The sequence below is a fragment of the Elephantulus edwardii genome, unplaced genomic scaffold (genome assembly GCF_000299155.1).
Source record: "Elephantulus edwardii isolate Elephantulus edwardi_28Jun2011 unplaced genomic scaffold, EleEdw1.0 scaffold00325, whole genome shotgun sequence".
Classification (NCBI taxonomy): domain Eukaryota; kingdom Metazoa; phylum Chordata; class Mammalia; order Macroscelidea; family Macroscelididae; genus Elephantulus; species Elephantulus edwardii.
The window spans coordinates 1,900,884-1,916,383 of record NW_006400075.1 but is presented as its reverse complement, the minus strand read 5'-3'; the positions used below and the strand labels follow the sequence as shown (position 1 = coordinate 1,916,383).

The window sequence follows — 15,500 nt, the reverse complement described above, 5'->3', positions numbered from 1 at the left end:
GACAGTGCTGCAGCAAGAAAACAGTGAGAATGACTTTTAACAAGGCTGGCGCCTCCTTCCAGGTTTGGTAAGCTGCCAGGCAGATGCATTGCTGAAGCTCCTGGAAAAGGAAAGTCACTCATTACAAGACAAAGGGAAGAGAGAAAAGGGGGATAGGATGGACAGGGCTGATGAGAAGGCCCCCATCTCTCTCATTTCATCAAAATGATCATTAGCTGATACTGGGGTATCAAATACAAATTTGATACAAATACACCTGCCAACCCACCGCTGTGAACCAGCCCATGATACAGCTTAGCCGTCTGACATGGCTGCCCAAGTCCACTAAGCAAACCAAAAGATAAAATACATTTTAAATACTTGGTTCCGCAGTCACACAAGCCAAACTTGACACACTCAAAATGTCACACGTGGCTGGTGATTATTCACCACTATCAGGCCCAGGGGAGGGGATCACACTTTGCCAACTCTTCTGGGGTCCGATGATACCCCGATCACAGCTCCACCAAGACTGCAGGGAAAGTATGAAAGGGTCCATGAGGCAACGCTTCTCCTGGAGAAATCGTCTGTGGTGCTGGTGAAGAGTACTACAGGTCCCATGGATTGTCCAAGGAACAAACAAATGGGTCTTGGAGAAAGTGCAGCCAGAGTACTCTTTGGAGGCAAAGGAGTCTCACAAGCTCGGGGCATGTTGCTAGGAGGGGCTATTCTTTGGACAGGGGCATTCTCAGTGAGATGGCCTGACAGTTGACTGCACACTGGGCAGTCAGAGACGATGACGATGGCACAGCATAGAACAGGTTTCAGAGCTATCCTTCATAGAGTCGCTGTAGGTCGCACTCGACTCTACTGCACCTGCATCAACAATTCAGAGGAAAGCCTGAAGTAGGCTAGCACTTGCTCACCTGTCAAGAAAAAAGCATCCACATTTTCCTTCTCCCCATCACCACCCCTAACATGTCATCATCAGCAAGTATCAGAGGTGGAACATGTGGAGCTCGGGGACGTGATTCCACCCCGAAGGCGGCGACGAGCACGGGAGAGGACTTCTCTCGGTCCCGAGGCCCGAGCCTTGGCGGTTAGTAGCATGTTATGCAGAGGACAAGAACCACCAAAGGATCACGAGTAGAGAGCAACATGCATTTTAGCATCTCTGCAACTGCGTGGACCCACGAGGGGCAGACGGCGTCAAAATCTCGGGATGCACGTTCCACACAAACTGAGGTAAAGAAGAGAATCTCCTGGGTACGCCATGATTATTGCTGGGGCAACTGAAAAACACGGACATGGGAGCTATGAAGCTAGGAAATGCGTAGTCTGAGAAAGCTAATAAAGTCATTCCCAAAAACCGTGAGACAACGCTGCAGGCCCGGGCCTCCAGCCCTCTTAAGAGAGGTCTGCAGTTCAAACAAGCCGCGCGTTTCACCGGCACCAGGCCCTCACCGGCGCCTCGACTTCGCTTCGCCTCCCTCTTAATTGTCCTCACCGGCCGCGGCCTTCTTGTCTGCTTTCCCACCCGGGAGCGTAGACAGCGTTGGACGCGCGAATGCCTGGACCACGCTCCCAAAACGCACCGCGCTCCCAGCAGTCAGCGCGCAAAGCCCACCCTTTCCTTCCATTCAGCTTCCGGTCGTTCCGCAGCCGGCCGGTTGGGAAACACAAGTTCTGGCACTATAGTTCCGCTTCAGGAAAACAAGGGCGAGGAGGACACGCCCTGGGCGCCAACGGAAACACTGACATCTCCCCCGGGTCAGCTAGGGGAAAGGGGAGCTCGCACTTCCAGGCACTTCACACCAGGGCTGGGATGGACGGCAAGACAGGAATGGTGGACCTGGGCCATCGGATCGGAAACAAGCTTTGGGGTCAAAGGCCAGGACCTGCTTTCACAATTGAGCCGTTGGAGCTCAGCACCGCCAGGTAAGTGGCGAGGCAAGGTATAAAGCGGGGCCAACCTAGTGTCATTCTCAGATGATGGGGCAGGGCCAGGCCGGGCTATTGACCACATCCCCCTGAGGCTGAGTATGTCTGGGAGGAGAGCCAGGCTTAGGGGTGGGGCTTCCGGGGATAAGCGAGGATGGTGCTTGTGCTCTGACTCGTAGCCTGGGAAGGGGCGAAGCCACCAGAAGTCGAGGCAACGATTGGTCAATGCAGACGTCGTTCCTGTGGCTGGGGCAGGAAGGGACGGGACCCGTGCGGAGGCGGAGCCCGGGGTGGGGCCGGGCGTCCGGGTAGGGCCGGGCCAGAGCTCGGGGTGGCTGGTCGCCCCTTCTTGTGCCCTCTGTTTTGCCGCCGGGGCCCCACACTCGTCCGCCGCTCTCCTGCATCAGCTCCAGCCGTCACCCGCACCGGGCCGGGGCCATGGGCGCCCTGCGCCGCCCGGGTCATGAGGACGGAGGCGGAGGCAGCGGGTCCGCCGCTCGAACCGGGTCAGTCCTCTCCCAGGGCCGATCTGCGGGAGTCCAACCACACGACCTTGGGCCGACCGTCGCATGGTCTGCTCTCTGGAGCGTGGACGGGCCGAGCCCTCTGGGCACCCGGTTCTGGCCTTCCTTACTGTCTGGGTGTGCTGTCCTGTTGGGGCCGGGGCCCGCTGGCCACCCGGACTGTGGCTTGAGGTGGGAACGGGCGCCCGGTCCCAGAGCGGGAAATCCAGCTAGAGCCGCGCGCGGGTCTCTGCCCTCTGGGAGGGGCGGGGGTCCGGCCAGCACTCCTTTCCTACACCCAGCTTTTCCGACGGTCGTCTCGCATCCCACCCTTCTTGCCTACGTACCTTGGTTCCTTCTGCTCAAGCATGGACCGTCTTCGGGGTCAAGGATCCCGGCTGGTGCGGCAGTGGCCCGGCCACAGTGTTCTTGCCCTAAGTAGTGGAAAGTGGGTGCTCTATAGAGGGAGGTGCCAGCTCTGGGAGAGGCCAAGAGCGTGGAGGACTAGTCTTGTCTGGTGGTCTCGCAAGGGTGCCCTTTGTGACTGCAAGGTCTTTTGTGGCCCTGAAGTGTCATAAGGAGGTGTCCTGAGGTTGTCCCCTTTATGACTGCAAGCGCCTGGTGGCCCCGAGGGGTCATGTGGGTTGGTGTCACATGAAGGGAGTCCCCTTTGTAACTGCAGGCTCTCAGTGGCCCTGGACTCTTCCGAGGCTCACCCTTTCTTGCAGGCTGCACACCATCAGCTTCACCCCAGCTTCACTGTGAGGTGCCTCCCATGAGGTGGTCACATTCCCCGTGAGGGGGTCAGCCACATTGTGCTTCCCCCTCCTAGATGAGTATACTGGGGCTATGGGAGCGTGACTACCCCACTCTAAAGTTGGGTACTCCCTAGATGTCAACTTCTGGCCTTGGAAGGGAGGGCTGAAGCTGTTATCGGACAAAGGCTTGCCTGTGCTTATCACTCCCACACCTCCTGCCTGGGTCAGTGCTGGGGCAGCCCTCTGGGGCCTCAAGATCAGAGTTCTGGGACTTGGGGCAAGAGGGCCAGTGGGGAACCAGAGGACTCCTGAGGATTCTCCCCAAAGGAGAGGTCTGTTCACAGGTGGTCCAGCTGGTGTGGCCCAAAGTGGTACCAGCTAGAATGGAGGGACCCCCTGGACCAAAGGGTGGTGGCCAAGGATGGGACCTCACTGTGTGTCCCAGGACAGTATCTGAGCCCCTGTTTGGGTGGAGGGCCCCTGCCTGCCACTGAGGCATTGATGGGCTTTTAGCAGCAAGAGCCAGATGTGTCCTCAGGGATGTGCTACAGGGATGGGGGCACGCTGCAGACAGATAGGCTGTGCAGGCTGAGGTACACAGCCACATGTGTCCTCAAGTGCCACACAGTTGGGGGCCCAGGACTGGGGGCACGCTCCAGATGAAGGAGCTGTGAGTTTGCAGGCTGAGATACACAGTGTATGGAGGAAAAGAGGACAGGAGTGGCTGTGGCCAGGAGCATGTAGAGAGAACCCCAAAACCACCTTACTGGATGGAGCAGCCCCTCCCCCAGGGGATCTGATTTTAGCACCAAAGCCCCAGAGGCAGGACTTAGCCTCCATCCACATGGCACCCGGGCCTAGCACACGGCCAGCACTCAGCAAGTTCATCTCTGCCAACAAGTGTTTGTGTACTGAGTTCTCCCTAAGCAGCAGATTCCGTTTCTGTTGTTCTTCATTGCTGCTGGTGACCCCCTTTTGCTGCAGAGAACTGCTCCCTCGGCTGAGTTGTCATGAAAACAGTGGCCAGGTCATTCTTTTGCTATGCTGCTGAGTGGGTCACTGACTTTTCTGCTCGCTGTCCAACACAAACCATGTGGGCTGTTGACAAGGCCCCTCTGCCAGCCCACATTCCAGTGGAGAGACTCTTGATTGCTGTGGGCGAGTTTGGTTTTGATTTTGCTTTGCATTGTTTCTTATGTTGACTGCTAGCTAAATGGTGTGTGGCTCAAATGTGCCGGCTTCCCTGTAAAAAGAGTGGGAACAGCCACTCCTGAATTCTGCTGACTCAATCAGGGGACCCGTCACTGATACCCAGGGTACACAGCTCATTCATATGAGGACAGACTCAGCCCCCATGGTCCCGCACCAACTACTAATCCTAATACCAACATCTTTCCCTGATCTGTCACTGCTCCATGTCTGGTTCTGAAATGTGTTGCAGGAACCACGCAGACTTCACAGAACCATACTCAAGGTAACGGGCTTCCTGGGGCAATTAGCAGGTATAGGCCAGTTTGGCAACAGGAGGTCATTGTTGTGTGCTTTTAAGTCAGAACCAACCCATAGCTGACCCTCCAGTGGGTTTTCAGACGCAGTAAGTCACACAGGAGGAGCTTGCTCATTCTTCTCCTGTGCAGCAACTGGTAGATTTGAACGGCATGCCTTTGGTGTCATGGCACAGCTTCTTACCAGTATGCCACCAGTGCTCCTTGGTAACTGAATGTTATGTTCCATTGAGTCTCCTAGCGACCCCATGTACAATAGTTTTGAACACTGCCCTATCCTGAGACAGTCTGACTGACTCCAGTGCACCTACCCCTTTGCTCCGGTTATCATGTCAATGCATCTTATCCAGGGTCTCCCTCTTCTGGGCTATCTTTCCACCCTTCCAAGCATATATGATGTCCTTCTCCAAGGACTGGTCCCTCCTAGCCACGTGGGCAAAGTTTGTGAGAGGGAGCTTTAAAATCCTTGCCTCCAAGGAGAAACTTGGTTTCTCCCTCTCCAAGACAGCCTCTTGGTTCTCTTGGCAGTCCATGGCATATGTTCAGTACTCTTTCTAGCACCACAATTAAAAGGCATCAATTCTTCTGTCATCCTTAGTCATTGTCCAGCTCTCTGATGCAGAGCAAGTAATTGTGAAGACCATGGCCTGGAGCAGGCACACCTTAGTCTGTAGACGGATATCGTTTCTCAGAAATCTGGAGTGGTCCCTGACAGCAGACTTTCCCAATGCAATTTGTCTTTTGATTTCCTGATGGCTGGTGCCAACAGTGTTGATTATGGAGCTAAGCAAGCTGTAATTGTTAACAATCTCAATCTCTTCTTCATCTATCATGGTGCTGCCAGTTGGCCCAATGGTGAGAATCTGTCTTCTTGATGTTGAGCTTCAATCCATATTGAAGACTCTAGTCGACACTTCCTCCTCAGTTTCAGTAAGCAAGGTTGTATCATCTGCATAAGGTTGTTTGTGAGTTTTCCTCCAGTCCTGATGCCACATTCCTCCTCATAAAGCCTGGCTTTCCTGATGATCTGTTTCCCATATAGATTGAGAAGGTATGGCGACAAGAAACATCCCTGACGCACTCCTTTCCTGATTTTCAACCTTCCTTGCTCTGTTCTGAGGACTGCTTCCTTGTCTGAGTGCTGCTTCTCAATCAGAACAGATTCTCAAACGTGTTCACAGCCGTTTGACCTTCAGCTCACGGCCTAGGTCAGTGTTGGCAGTGCTCTCCCAGTTCTGCCAGTTTTGGCACCTTCCCACATCCTCCAGCAAGCTTGGGTGAAGGCCTTAACTCCGGCTCCTGAGGAGGCAGTCTCTGGCCAGCTCTGTCTCCTGTAGGTCTCTAGTTCTCCTCTGTGCTGCTGCTGCTTCTCCTGCAGATTCCAGTGTGGCTGGGACAGACATCTCTGGCCCTCCAAGGTGCTCACTGCATCTTCTGCTGCTCTCCTGCAGATCTCAGTGCTGCTGGGACACGCGTCTCTGGCTCTCAAGAATGCTTGCTTCATCCTTTTATGCTGTTCCTGAAGATCTAGGTGTGTCTAGGGCAGGTGTCTCTGGGCCTCAAGGATGCTCACAGCATCCTCTGCTGCTGCTGCTACTGCTTTCCCAGCTTCACTGTTAAATCTGCTCAGTGTAAACTTGGTGGGGTGGCAAAACAGACCTGTTGCATCATGGATTGTTTTCTTGTTGCTTTTTGCCATTGAGTTAAGTAAAGTTCATAGCAACCCTATGAGTATTCGCTCTGAACTTTGTCCATCCTGAGCCAGCCTCACCATCTCTGACACTCCTGCTGACCCATTGCTACAGTCACTCATTGTTTACCCTCCACCCTCCAAGCATGATGTCCTTCTCCACACACTGTTGCATGTTCCCACCCAGTCATGTAGTGGAAGTCAAATCATGTAGTGGAAGTCAAAGCCAGTGGCTAGAAAAACTATTTTGAATGACACCACAGCTCAGTGGTTAGAAAAGGAGGTTATCACCTCCCATAAAGATTTCATCTCAGAAACCCAGGGGACAGTCCCTGTTGGGTCAGAATTGATTTAATGGAAATGTGTCATTTTGGGGGAGTTGACACACCTTTTGTGAAACAAGGGGACCTGGTAGCACAGTGATTAAAGTACTTGGCAGCTACTTAGAAGATGAGGGTTCAGACCCACCAGCAACTCTGCAGGAAAAAGATGCGCAGGGGTAGTTTGTCCAGAGGTGACAGTCTGGAAGCCTTATGTGACAGACATCATCCTACAGGCTTGCTGGGCAGGGCTCAGAGGACAGGGGCTTGTTCGGTTTGAGGTCATGTGAGACAAGGAGGTTTCTGCTGTCAGGAAAGCTTCTTCCTGGACACTGTGCTGGGACCTTGTGTCAAGCAGTAACAGTAGCCTCAGGAACAGGGTGGGCGGAAGGACCCCTGCCTCCTGGGGTGCCCTCTCAGTCCAGCAGGCAGGCAGGAGGTGAGTGGGGAGCAGCACAATATTGTAGAGGACCCCTCGTCCTGGGCACCCTCTCAGTCCAGTGGGCAGGTAGGTAGATGGTGAGTGGGGGGCAGTGCAGTGTTGTGGAGGACCCCTGCCTCTTGGGCAACTTCTCAGTCCGACGGCACACAAAACCAGACACTGGGCCTGTTATGTGGACATGGAGATGGCAGTGCTGGAGTTGGGCCCTGCCGGCCGAGGCAGGCTCCAGGACAGGGATCAGGCCAGGCTCTGCACAGACAGGCTGAAGCCTGGTGGTCCCAGGCACTGAGAGTGATCCCTCCTGCAGGCACAATCTGAGCAGGTAGGGGCCAGGCTGTTGGAGAGCCCTGGGACCCCAGAGATGGAGTGGAAAGTGGCTGGACCCTGGCCTGAGCGGTCATCCAAAACCAGTGTGGAGGTGGCCAGTGTAGGGAAGTCCCTGCTGGCCCTCTGGACACTGGACTTTGTGCAGACTCTGGGCCCTCCCTTGCCCTTGCTGTCCTTTCTGTTTGGCTGCTTCGTGGGAGGCACCCCTGGGGCCTCTCTTGGCTCCTTGTCCTGACGTGGCCGCAGGGAACTGAAGCTGGGCTCTGGCCCATGCCTTCCTCATAATCCCTGTTGTGTCAGCCCTTTTCCCTGGGGTTGTCCTCTCTTCCTTGGACTTTCCACTTTCCCCAGCACCGTGTCGTCTAGGAGTTGGCCGTTCCTGATAACACACCAAAAAGTGTTGCTTCTGAGAAGTGCTTAAGCAGTGCGTCCTAAGGTAGATTTGTTTGGGGTTTTGCCTGTCATTTTGTTATTGTGTACTGTCAAGTTGGAACCAACCAATAGCTGATCCTCCAGCAGGTTTTCAGAGGCTTTAAACTGGACAGGAGGAGATTGCCCATCCCTCTCCCATGGAGCAGCTGGTGGATTTGAACCACGTATCTTTGTGTTGACAGCACAATGTCTTATCACTATGCCAGGAAGGATATTATTTCAGTATTCTTCACCAGTAGCACAAATCTGTAATCTTCCTACTTTATTTTCCAGCGTTCGTATGCATGTGAACCAACTGAAAATATCATGGCTTGGACCAAGTGCACTTAGTCTTTGGCATTACATCCTTGCTCTTTATCACTTTAATGAAGTCCTGAACAGCAGATTTGCCTGTAAATTGACTCCTAAGTGCTGGAGGTTAGGACCGGAGGTTTCCCATTTGAGCATAACACAGATTTCCGTGCCATCCTGTTGGCTCCCTCTGTGTCCACTGTGTGTCCAGAGCAAGACACTACTGTTGCATTTTCTAGACAGACCTTCCAGAAGCCATTTTCAAGCCTCTCTTCTGTGGTATCTCTGTGTGGTTTGAACACTATCTGCCTGTTGACAACTGAGTGCTCTTCCATTGTGTCCAGGATCCCCCTGCTATGTGGTGATTTTTGGTCATTGCCTGACCTTGCTCTCCACTGGGACAGAGACTGGCTGATGTCTCCGGGTCATCCTGTACCAGCTTCTGTGGGCACTTGGCTGTGTTTGTGGATTGGGTGACTGGAGATTGCAGCCACTCACTGTGGCTATGAGAGCTGGCAGGAGAGGCTGGCAGGGTCCAGGCACGCTGATGCCCGGTTGTCTGCACAATCATGCTGATGGGCAGTTGTCTATGCTCTACTGCTGTGTGTGGGATCATATGTGCTGGTGCCTGGGGTCCACGCATGTACACCACTCCTCCTGCTGGCCTCCTACTTGGGAATCAGACTTTGACTGCTCACGCCCACTGGAAAGGGGCTTAGGAGGGGAGTCCTGATAGGCCAGATCAGGAGCAAGCAGGCATGACACGCTGTGCCTGGGGATGGAGCCGTGATAAGGATAGCAGCCAGCATGGGTCTCTGCCCCTGGGGCCTGTGCATCATGTTTAGCGGAATTTCTGGGTGTTGTGAGACTGTGGGCAAGGTTCGATAGACTCTAATTGTGCTGATGCATCTGTGCAGGGGACTTGGTGCAGCTGCCCGTGCCAGTCATCCAGCAGCTATACCATTGGGACTGCGGCCTGGCTTGCGCAAGGATGGTGCTGAGGTAAGTGGGTGAAGAGTCAAGTGACTACCCTCTGTCCTGTCCTGTCCCCAGCCTTGAAAACCGGACCCTAGAGGCTGGCGTCCCCTGGGCGAGCTCTCATGCACAGAGGGGTGGACGTGGAAATGGGCCCCTGTCCTCAGCCTTATAAGCAGGTCTCCAGAGGTCAGGATTTCCCTGGACAAGCGCCCATGCACAGAAGGGTGGGCATGGCCAGGCCAATGGCTCTTGCTTGGCTCGAGGCACCAGGACAGGACACACTGGTGGGGAATTCACATCTCTGGTTCTCTGCTTTGCAAGTTCTTGCTTCCTCAGTCTCCCCACATTCTTCATTCAGGACACCTCCAGCCTCTGCTGGAGAAACTGTCCACCCTCTGGCCTTGGGCTCCTGGCCTTGTGACTGAATGCTGAGCTGAGCGAGCATGGAATCAGGTCCAGAGGGAACACGGTTGCTGCCACATAGCTTTGGCAACTGTGGATCCCCAGGGTACTGTGTTGCTTATCCACAGCCAGCGCCTCTGGCCCTGGGAGCCTTCCAGCGGTTCCCCTGTACAAAGACGGGCCATCTTCTGAGCAATTTACAGCCACAGAAACCCAGCATGGGGTTAGCTCTAAGTCAGGTTCTATGGAGCCCAGGGGCTTCTCTCGTCTTGCCAACACCCCAGGTTCCAGGCAGGAGTCAGAGAGAGGGCTCCATGCCAGAAACCTTGGAAAGGACCAATGCACCTGAGCCCACACCGTGGAGAAGAAGCCGGTGAGGGCCTGTGTGGTGACTAGTGGTCACACATCTTGACACCCTTGATTCAGGGCTAGGCACGTGCCCCAGAACCCTCCATGCTGTTCCGTGGGCAGAACGTCATGCAGAGCGAGGAGCTGGGATACTGGCTGGCGCCTGGCTTCAGTCACTGCCCATCTGCCACAGGTACTTAGGCCAGCTGGACGACGAGGAGTTTGAGAGTGCCCTGCAGGCATTGCAGCTGACCAGGAGCATCTGGACCATAGACCTGGCCTACCTCATGCGCCACTTTGGCGTGAGGCACCGCTTCTGCACCCAAACCCTGGGCGTCGACAAGGGCTACAAGAACCAGGTAAGGGCTGGCTAATGGGCATCTCGGGAGGTGGGGATGGCCTGGCGCCCAGCTTGTGTGTGTTGAGACTGGAGAGCATTGACCTGCTGTGGACGGTCAGGCCAGGTGACTTCTGGGCCCTGGATGATCCGAGGCAGCCGTTTAGGGGAGGAACCTGTGGGGTGGAAGCTCACAGGACTGTGGAGTCAGCAGTTCCAGAGTCTTCAATCAGCCACAAGCTGAAGACCTAGAAGTTAGACTCAGGAGGAGTGTGACCAGAATATGTGTGTCCAGAATCCCCTGGTTAGGCCAGGGACCCAGAGGTCAGGCCCAGGAGGAGCATGGCCAGAACATATGTCCAAAGTCCCCTGGTAAGGCCATGTGTTGGAGACCCAGAGGTCAGGACCCTGAGGAGTGTGGCTAGAACCACACCTCAGAACACCCGTCCAGCAGATAGACTGACCTATAGGTTACCTGAGACCACTGGGGGCCAAACCAGTGCAGAATCTCCTGTCCCTCCAGCCCTTCTAAGACCCTAGAGGCCCCCAGAGCTAAGGAGGCCATCGCAGGCCCCCTCTGTCTGTTGGTCTTTCATTTAGCCCACAGTATCTGACTTACGCCGAGCCGTTTTCCTTCTTCACTGGGTACCACAGCTCCAAGCTAGAGAGTTGCTATTCCAAGAGAAAGCCATGGTCCTTTTCTTTATTCTCAAAGATGACTGTGACACAGTCAGTTCTGCCACCACCTGCTGTGTCCCTGCCTCTTGGACAGACTTAGGAGAGTGGCCTATGGTGTCTTTGATCTCACAGGCTCGAAGACCATGGTGGGCCATTTGCCCAGCTGATGCGGCTTCTACTGCACTTACAGTACAAGCCCAGAAGGCTTGTCCCAGGGCCTTCCCCAGCCCTGATCTGCATGCTCTTGCCCAGTCCTCACATCTATCCCCTCACAGCCCAGGCCCAATGGTGCCTCTCACCCAGTCCCATCCGCTGAACAGGCTGAAGGGCACCAGGCGCCGGCCGCTCCAGCTCGTCCTTCTCTCCTCAGTCCTTCTACAGGAAGCATTTTGACACCGAGGAGACCCGGGTCAACCAGCTGTTCGCACAGGCCAAGGCCTGCAAGGTGCTGGTGGAGAAATGGTGAGCACCTCCACATTCCCAGAGTGTCCACAGATTCCCCAGGAGCAGGATGTCAGGGTGGGGACAGATGTCAGGCTTCCACAGACTCCTGGGGACCTGGGACACTGGGGACAAGAGGAGGATGGCCATCAGGTGCCCACAGAGTCCTCAGGCCCTGGACCTCAGGGACAGATCGGGGATGGGAATCAGGCAGGGCAGGCTTCCCTCACTGATCACTGCAGACTCCCTCAGTTATGAATTGGCTCCAACTCTCACATGGCCCCCGTGCAGCAGATGAAATGCTGCCCAGTCTGCTTGGCCTCATAAGCCAGCCCTTTGGTGCAGTCACCGCATGGGTCTGTCACGTTGAAGGGCTTTGTGCCCTAACCAGTAGACATGTCCTCTCTCCTTCTGGAGGTAGACTCTGAGCCCTATACCCTGGTGTCCCTGGGAGGATCCTCCTGCCTTTTAGCCTCTGGTGTTGCCACCCTGCTTAACATCCTTAGGTAGACGCTTCCTTGTCCCCATCTTCACGTGGTGACACAAGGTGTCTGCATTGTGTCCACCTAGGTCGTCAACGAAGACTCGTCCTGTTCCTAAATAGGGTCCTGGTCACAGGGGCCAGAACCGGCCCTGGGCAAAGCTTAGTTGAGGCATGGCTCAGCCACGTCCTCTGGGTGACCATGGGGTGTTTGTGGCGCATGGAGCATCTGTGTACAAGCCAGGCCCAGGCCGGCCCAGGGAGTGGGTGGATGGTGCACAGGAGCGCTTGTGAGGGGGCACTTGCACAGAGTGCTGGTTATGGCCATCTGCTGGGGAAGTGACAGGCTTTCCTAGGCCCAAGTTGTGCGGCCACATGTTACAGTGTGGACTGCCTGCTCCTGGAGGGGTTATAAGTGGATGAGTGACCCCTACAGAGGAAGGGGCGCCCATGCAGGTGCCCTCCTTTCTGTTAGGTCTTTGTCTGGGGGCTGCCTTCTAGGGGCTTTATCGCAGGGCATGGCCTGTGTGTCTGCCTGGGCTGCTCCTGGGGCCATCCACACCAGAGGGTTCCCTGGTCTTTGCGAAAGGCTCAGATGCGACAAAGACGCCTTCAAAGGGGCATGTAGTTGGGACTGATCATCTGTGCAAGCTCAGACGTGGAAATTGGACAGATCTGGTCATGTCCCTATGAACCACACAAGTTTTAGACCACGTGGACAGCAGGGATTCAGCAGGAAGGGTCCCCAGATAGCCAGGAGGGTGCTCTTGTGCAGCCTAGGGCCCTGGCTGAGCAGATGGGAGCTCACATGGCAGGTCGGACACATTTGTCGAGGGCCTCACTGATGCCGGGCGGGGTGGGTGGTGTGATGCTTAGCTGCTGTCTCCTGTCTCTCCATCCCTCAGCACCATGGGCATTGGGGCCACGTAGCCATCCTGCAAGGTGAGCAGCCCTGGGTCTCAGCTCGCCCCCTGTGCTCCCAAGCACTATGAACATACCAGCCTATGGGGCCATTGCGTGGCATAGACAGTCAGTACTTGGCTGTTGACTCCCCCGGTGCCCTGAGCGTGCTGGCCTGTGTGGCCGTCGTGGGGTGGACAGCCATTCCCTTGACCCCCTATATCCCTGCACCATGAGCATACAGAACATCCAGGCCCACGTGGCCATCATTCAATGTAGACAGCCTGGTTCTCAGCTGCCATCTCCCCTGTCCCCCAGTGCCATGAACATGCAGGCCCAAGAGGCCATCATGCAAGGGGGACGGGCCGGAGCTGAGCCGCCATCCCCTGTCCCCCAGTGCCGTGAGCATCCAGGACATCCAGGCCCACCTGGCCCAGGGCCACGTGGCCATCGTGCTGGTGAACTCGGGCGTGCTGCACTGTGACCTGTGCTCCAGCCCCGTCAAGTACTGCTGCTTTGTCCCCCGCGGCCACCACTGCTTCTGTCGCACGCCTGACTACCAGGGCCACTTCATCGTGCTGCGTGGCTACAGCCGGGCTGCAGGCTGCATCTTCTACAACAACCCAGCCTATGCCGACCGTGAGTACACACCAGCCCTCCTCTACCCCTCCGCTCCTTTGGGCCTCCTGTGACTTCCTGTGACCCTCCGATGGCTCTTCTATAGCCCTCCTTTGACCTTCCTGTGACCTCCCTGGGACCCTCCTATTTACTTCTGTCACCCTGTGACCCTCCTGTTTACTCCTGTGACCTTCCTGTGACTGTCCCAAGCTGCTGACTCTCCCTCCTTGACACCTAGCCTCCTATTCGCCTCATTGCCTGGGTGTCCCCATGCCCACCTGCCTCCAGCCATACACTCCAGCTTATCCTCCCACCCAGTTCTGGGACCCCCAGCCCCACAACACTGCTATCCCGCTGCACTGCCTCCCCCAGAACCACTGCTCTGGCCTCCTTCCCACTCCACTGTCCAGGCGCTACCCCACCATGTCCGCTCTGCAGAAGACAGAGACCACACTTTCAAAGTCTATTCTGAAATTAGGCCTGACAGCAAATGGGGTACACCCTCCTCTCAGGCACAGCTGCCAGCTCAGGGTCTTCTCCAGCATGGAGTCCCCAGCTCCCGGCCCCTGTGGCTCACTGGAGAGCCTAGGACAGTACATTTGACCACAGTGTGGTCCCCAAGCAGTCTACATGCTGCCATGTCCCGAGTTGTCCTGGACCCTTACTGACCTCCCCTCCCTCAGAAGCCAACTAAGACCACACAATGGGATGTATGACTGACACCTGTGGTCTGGAGGCCCTGGCTGAGTGACACCAGCACCACCACCACCCCGTGGACCCCCAGGCTCACAGTTGATGTGGGAGCCTTAGGGGATGCAGATAGTGAAGGAACTCTGCCGCGGATCTGAAGGTGGGTGGTTCCAGTGTGCCCAGAATTTCCACGGAGGCCAGGCCTCCCAGATGTGTGGACGACTCCCAGATCAGCCAGTGAGCGTGCCCCTGGGCAGCTTCACTGACAGGAAGGGTCTGTGTGCCAGCCTCTGCACAGCTGTCCCTGCTGATAGGAGGTAGTTGCTTCCCAGGGACCAAGGACAGCAGCCGTTCCCCCTTGGGTCAAGTTACTGCCTCATAGTGTTCACAGGTGCTCCTCAGAGGTGCCATGTGGCCTCGGTAGCCTCCTCCCTCCCCTCTGCTGAGTGGGGCAGGGTCAGAGGAGAAAGTCCTGATGCCGAAACAGGCAGGACCTGAGCTAAGGTCCTCCCCTAGTTGACACCCCACCTGTGGGGCCACCTGGGACCTTAGCTGGGGCCCCACAGGTGGGGTGTCACCTAGGTGATAGTGCTCTGGCCCACCAGTCCCCTGCCCTGCCCACAGGTATGTGCAGCACCAGCGTCAGCAACTTCGAGGAAGCCAGAACCAGCTATGGCACAGATGAGGACATCCTGTTTGTCTACCTGGAGAGCTGACAGCTGCCGCCGGTCTGCCCGCCCACCAGCCTGTTGGGAGGTGGCTCTGGGCAGCCACTTGCAGTGCTGGTTGCCGAGGGAGCTCCCCCCGGGATGCCAGCCCGCATCATATGCAAGCCTGAGTGCAGCCCCAGGGGCCCTGCGGCTTTGAGCATACCACAGGCTAAGGGCAGCCTGCACAGGAAGAGCCCCAGGAGAGGACTGGGCCCCCTGGGCTTCTCCACGGACCTCACCCTGTTCTTTCTTCTCCCCACCCTGTTCCCTGGAAGGGTCTCAGAGCCTTTCGGTGGGCCGGGTCTCTGCTACTCGTGGGCCCGACCCCATGGTGGCACATCTCAGGCCTGTGTGGGCCCCAGCTTCATCCAGCGGGGTTCCAAGGCCAGCCTATGCGGTACACCAGCCCTGGGCCTTCAGATGGCTGAATGCAGACTGTGGCCTGAGCTCTTGGAGGCCCCTGATGGTCACTGAGGCCTGGACAGGCAGGCTGGTCCTTTAAGTGCCAGCACCCCAAGTCTCCTGTGCCCCTTTCACCCTGCAACCCTCTGCACAGAGCAGTAGTCTCATCGCCCTGCCCAGGACCAGAAAGCCCAGCAGGTTGCAGGCCGCGCCTGTCACTCTCGCATTTGCTCTTGCGTGTTTTCGAGATTTAAGTTTCCACTTCGGCGTGTGACATCCCCTTCATGTCACGCGGTAACAGTGACATCACAGGTACTAGGAACCCCT

At 56.2% G+C, this 15,500-nt stretch overlaps 1 protein-coding gene across 3 annotated transcripts; it reads left to right on the top strand.

The window, feature by feature from the left end:
- The first annotated feature begins 2,320 nt into the window (after positions 1-2,320).
- GUCD1 (guanylyl cyclase domain containing 1) lies at positions 2,321-14,777 on the top strand. 3 transcript variants are annotated; one of them, XM_006901414.1, is made up of 6 exons: positions 2,321-2,426; positions 9,106-9,190; positions 10,110-10,275; positions 11,302-11,392; positions 13,279-13,392; positions 14,686-14,777. In XM_006901414.1, the coding sequence occupies exons 1-6, from the start codon at positions 2,384-2,386 to the stop codon at positions 14,775-14,777; spliced, it is 591 nt and encodes a 196-aa protein (XP_006901476.1). In that variant the 5' UTR covers positions 2,321-2,383. The 3 variants fall into 3 exon arrangements, with proteins under 3 accessions (XP_006901476.1, XP_006901475.1, XP_006901474.1); XM_006901413.1 differs by having other exon boundaries at positions 2,324-2,426; positions 11,302-11,393; positions 13,151-13,392; XM_006901412.1 differs by having other exon boundaries at positions 2,384-2,426; positions 11,302-11,393; positions 13,151-13,392; positions 14,683-14,777.
- Positions 14,778-15,500: the final 723 nt, after the last annotated feature.

Excerpts from the sequence above, each read along its gene's own strand:
- GUCD1 (XM_006901412.1), top strand. The coding sequence starts at position 2,384 with ATGAGGACGGAGGCGGAGGCAGCGGGTCCGCCGCTCGAACCGG. Across the intron at positions 2,427-9,105 it reads GGGTCCGCCGCTCGAACCGG|GGGACTTGGTGCAGCTGCCC; the intron begins GTCAGTCCTCTC and ends GCATCTGTGCAG. Across the intron at positions 13,393-14,682 it reads CAACCCAGCCTATGCCGACC|CAGGTATGTGCAGCACCAGC; the intron begins GTGAGTACACAC and ends CTGCCCTGCCCA.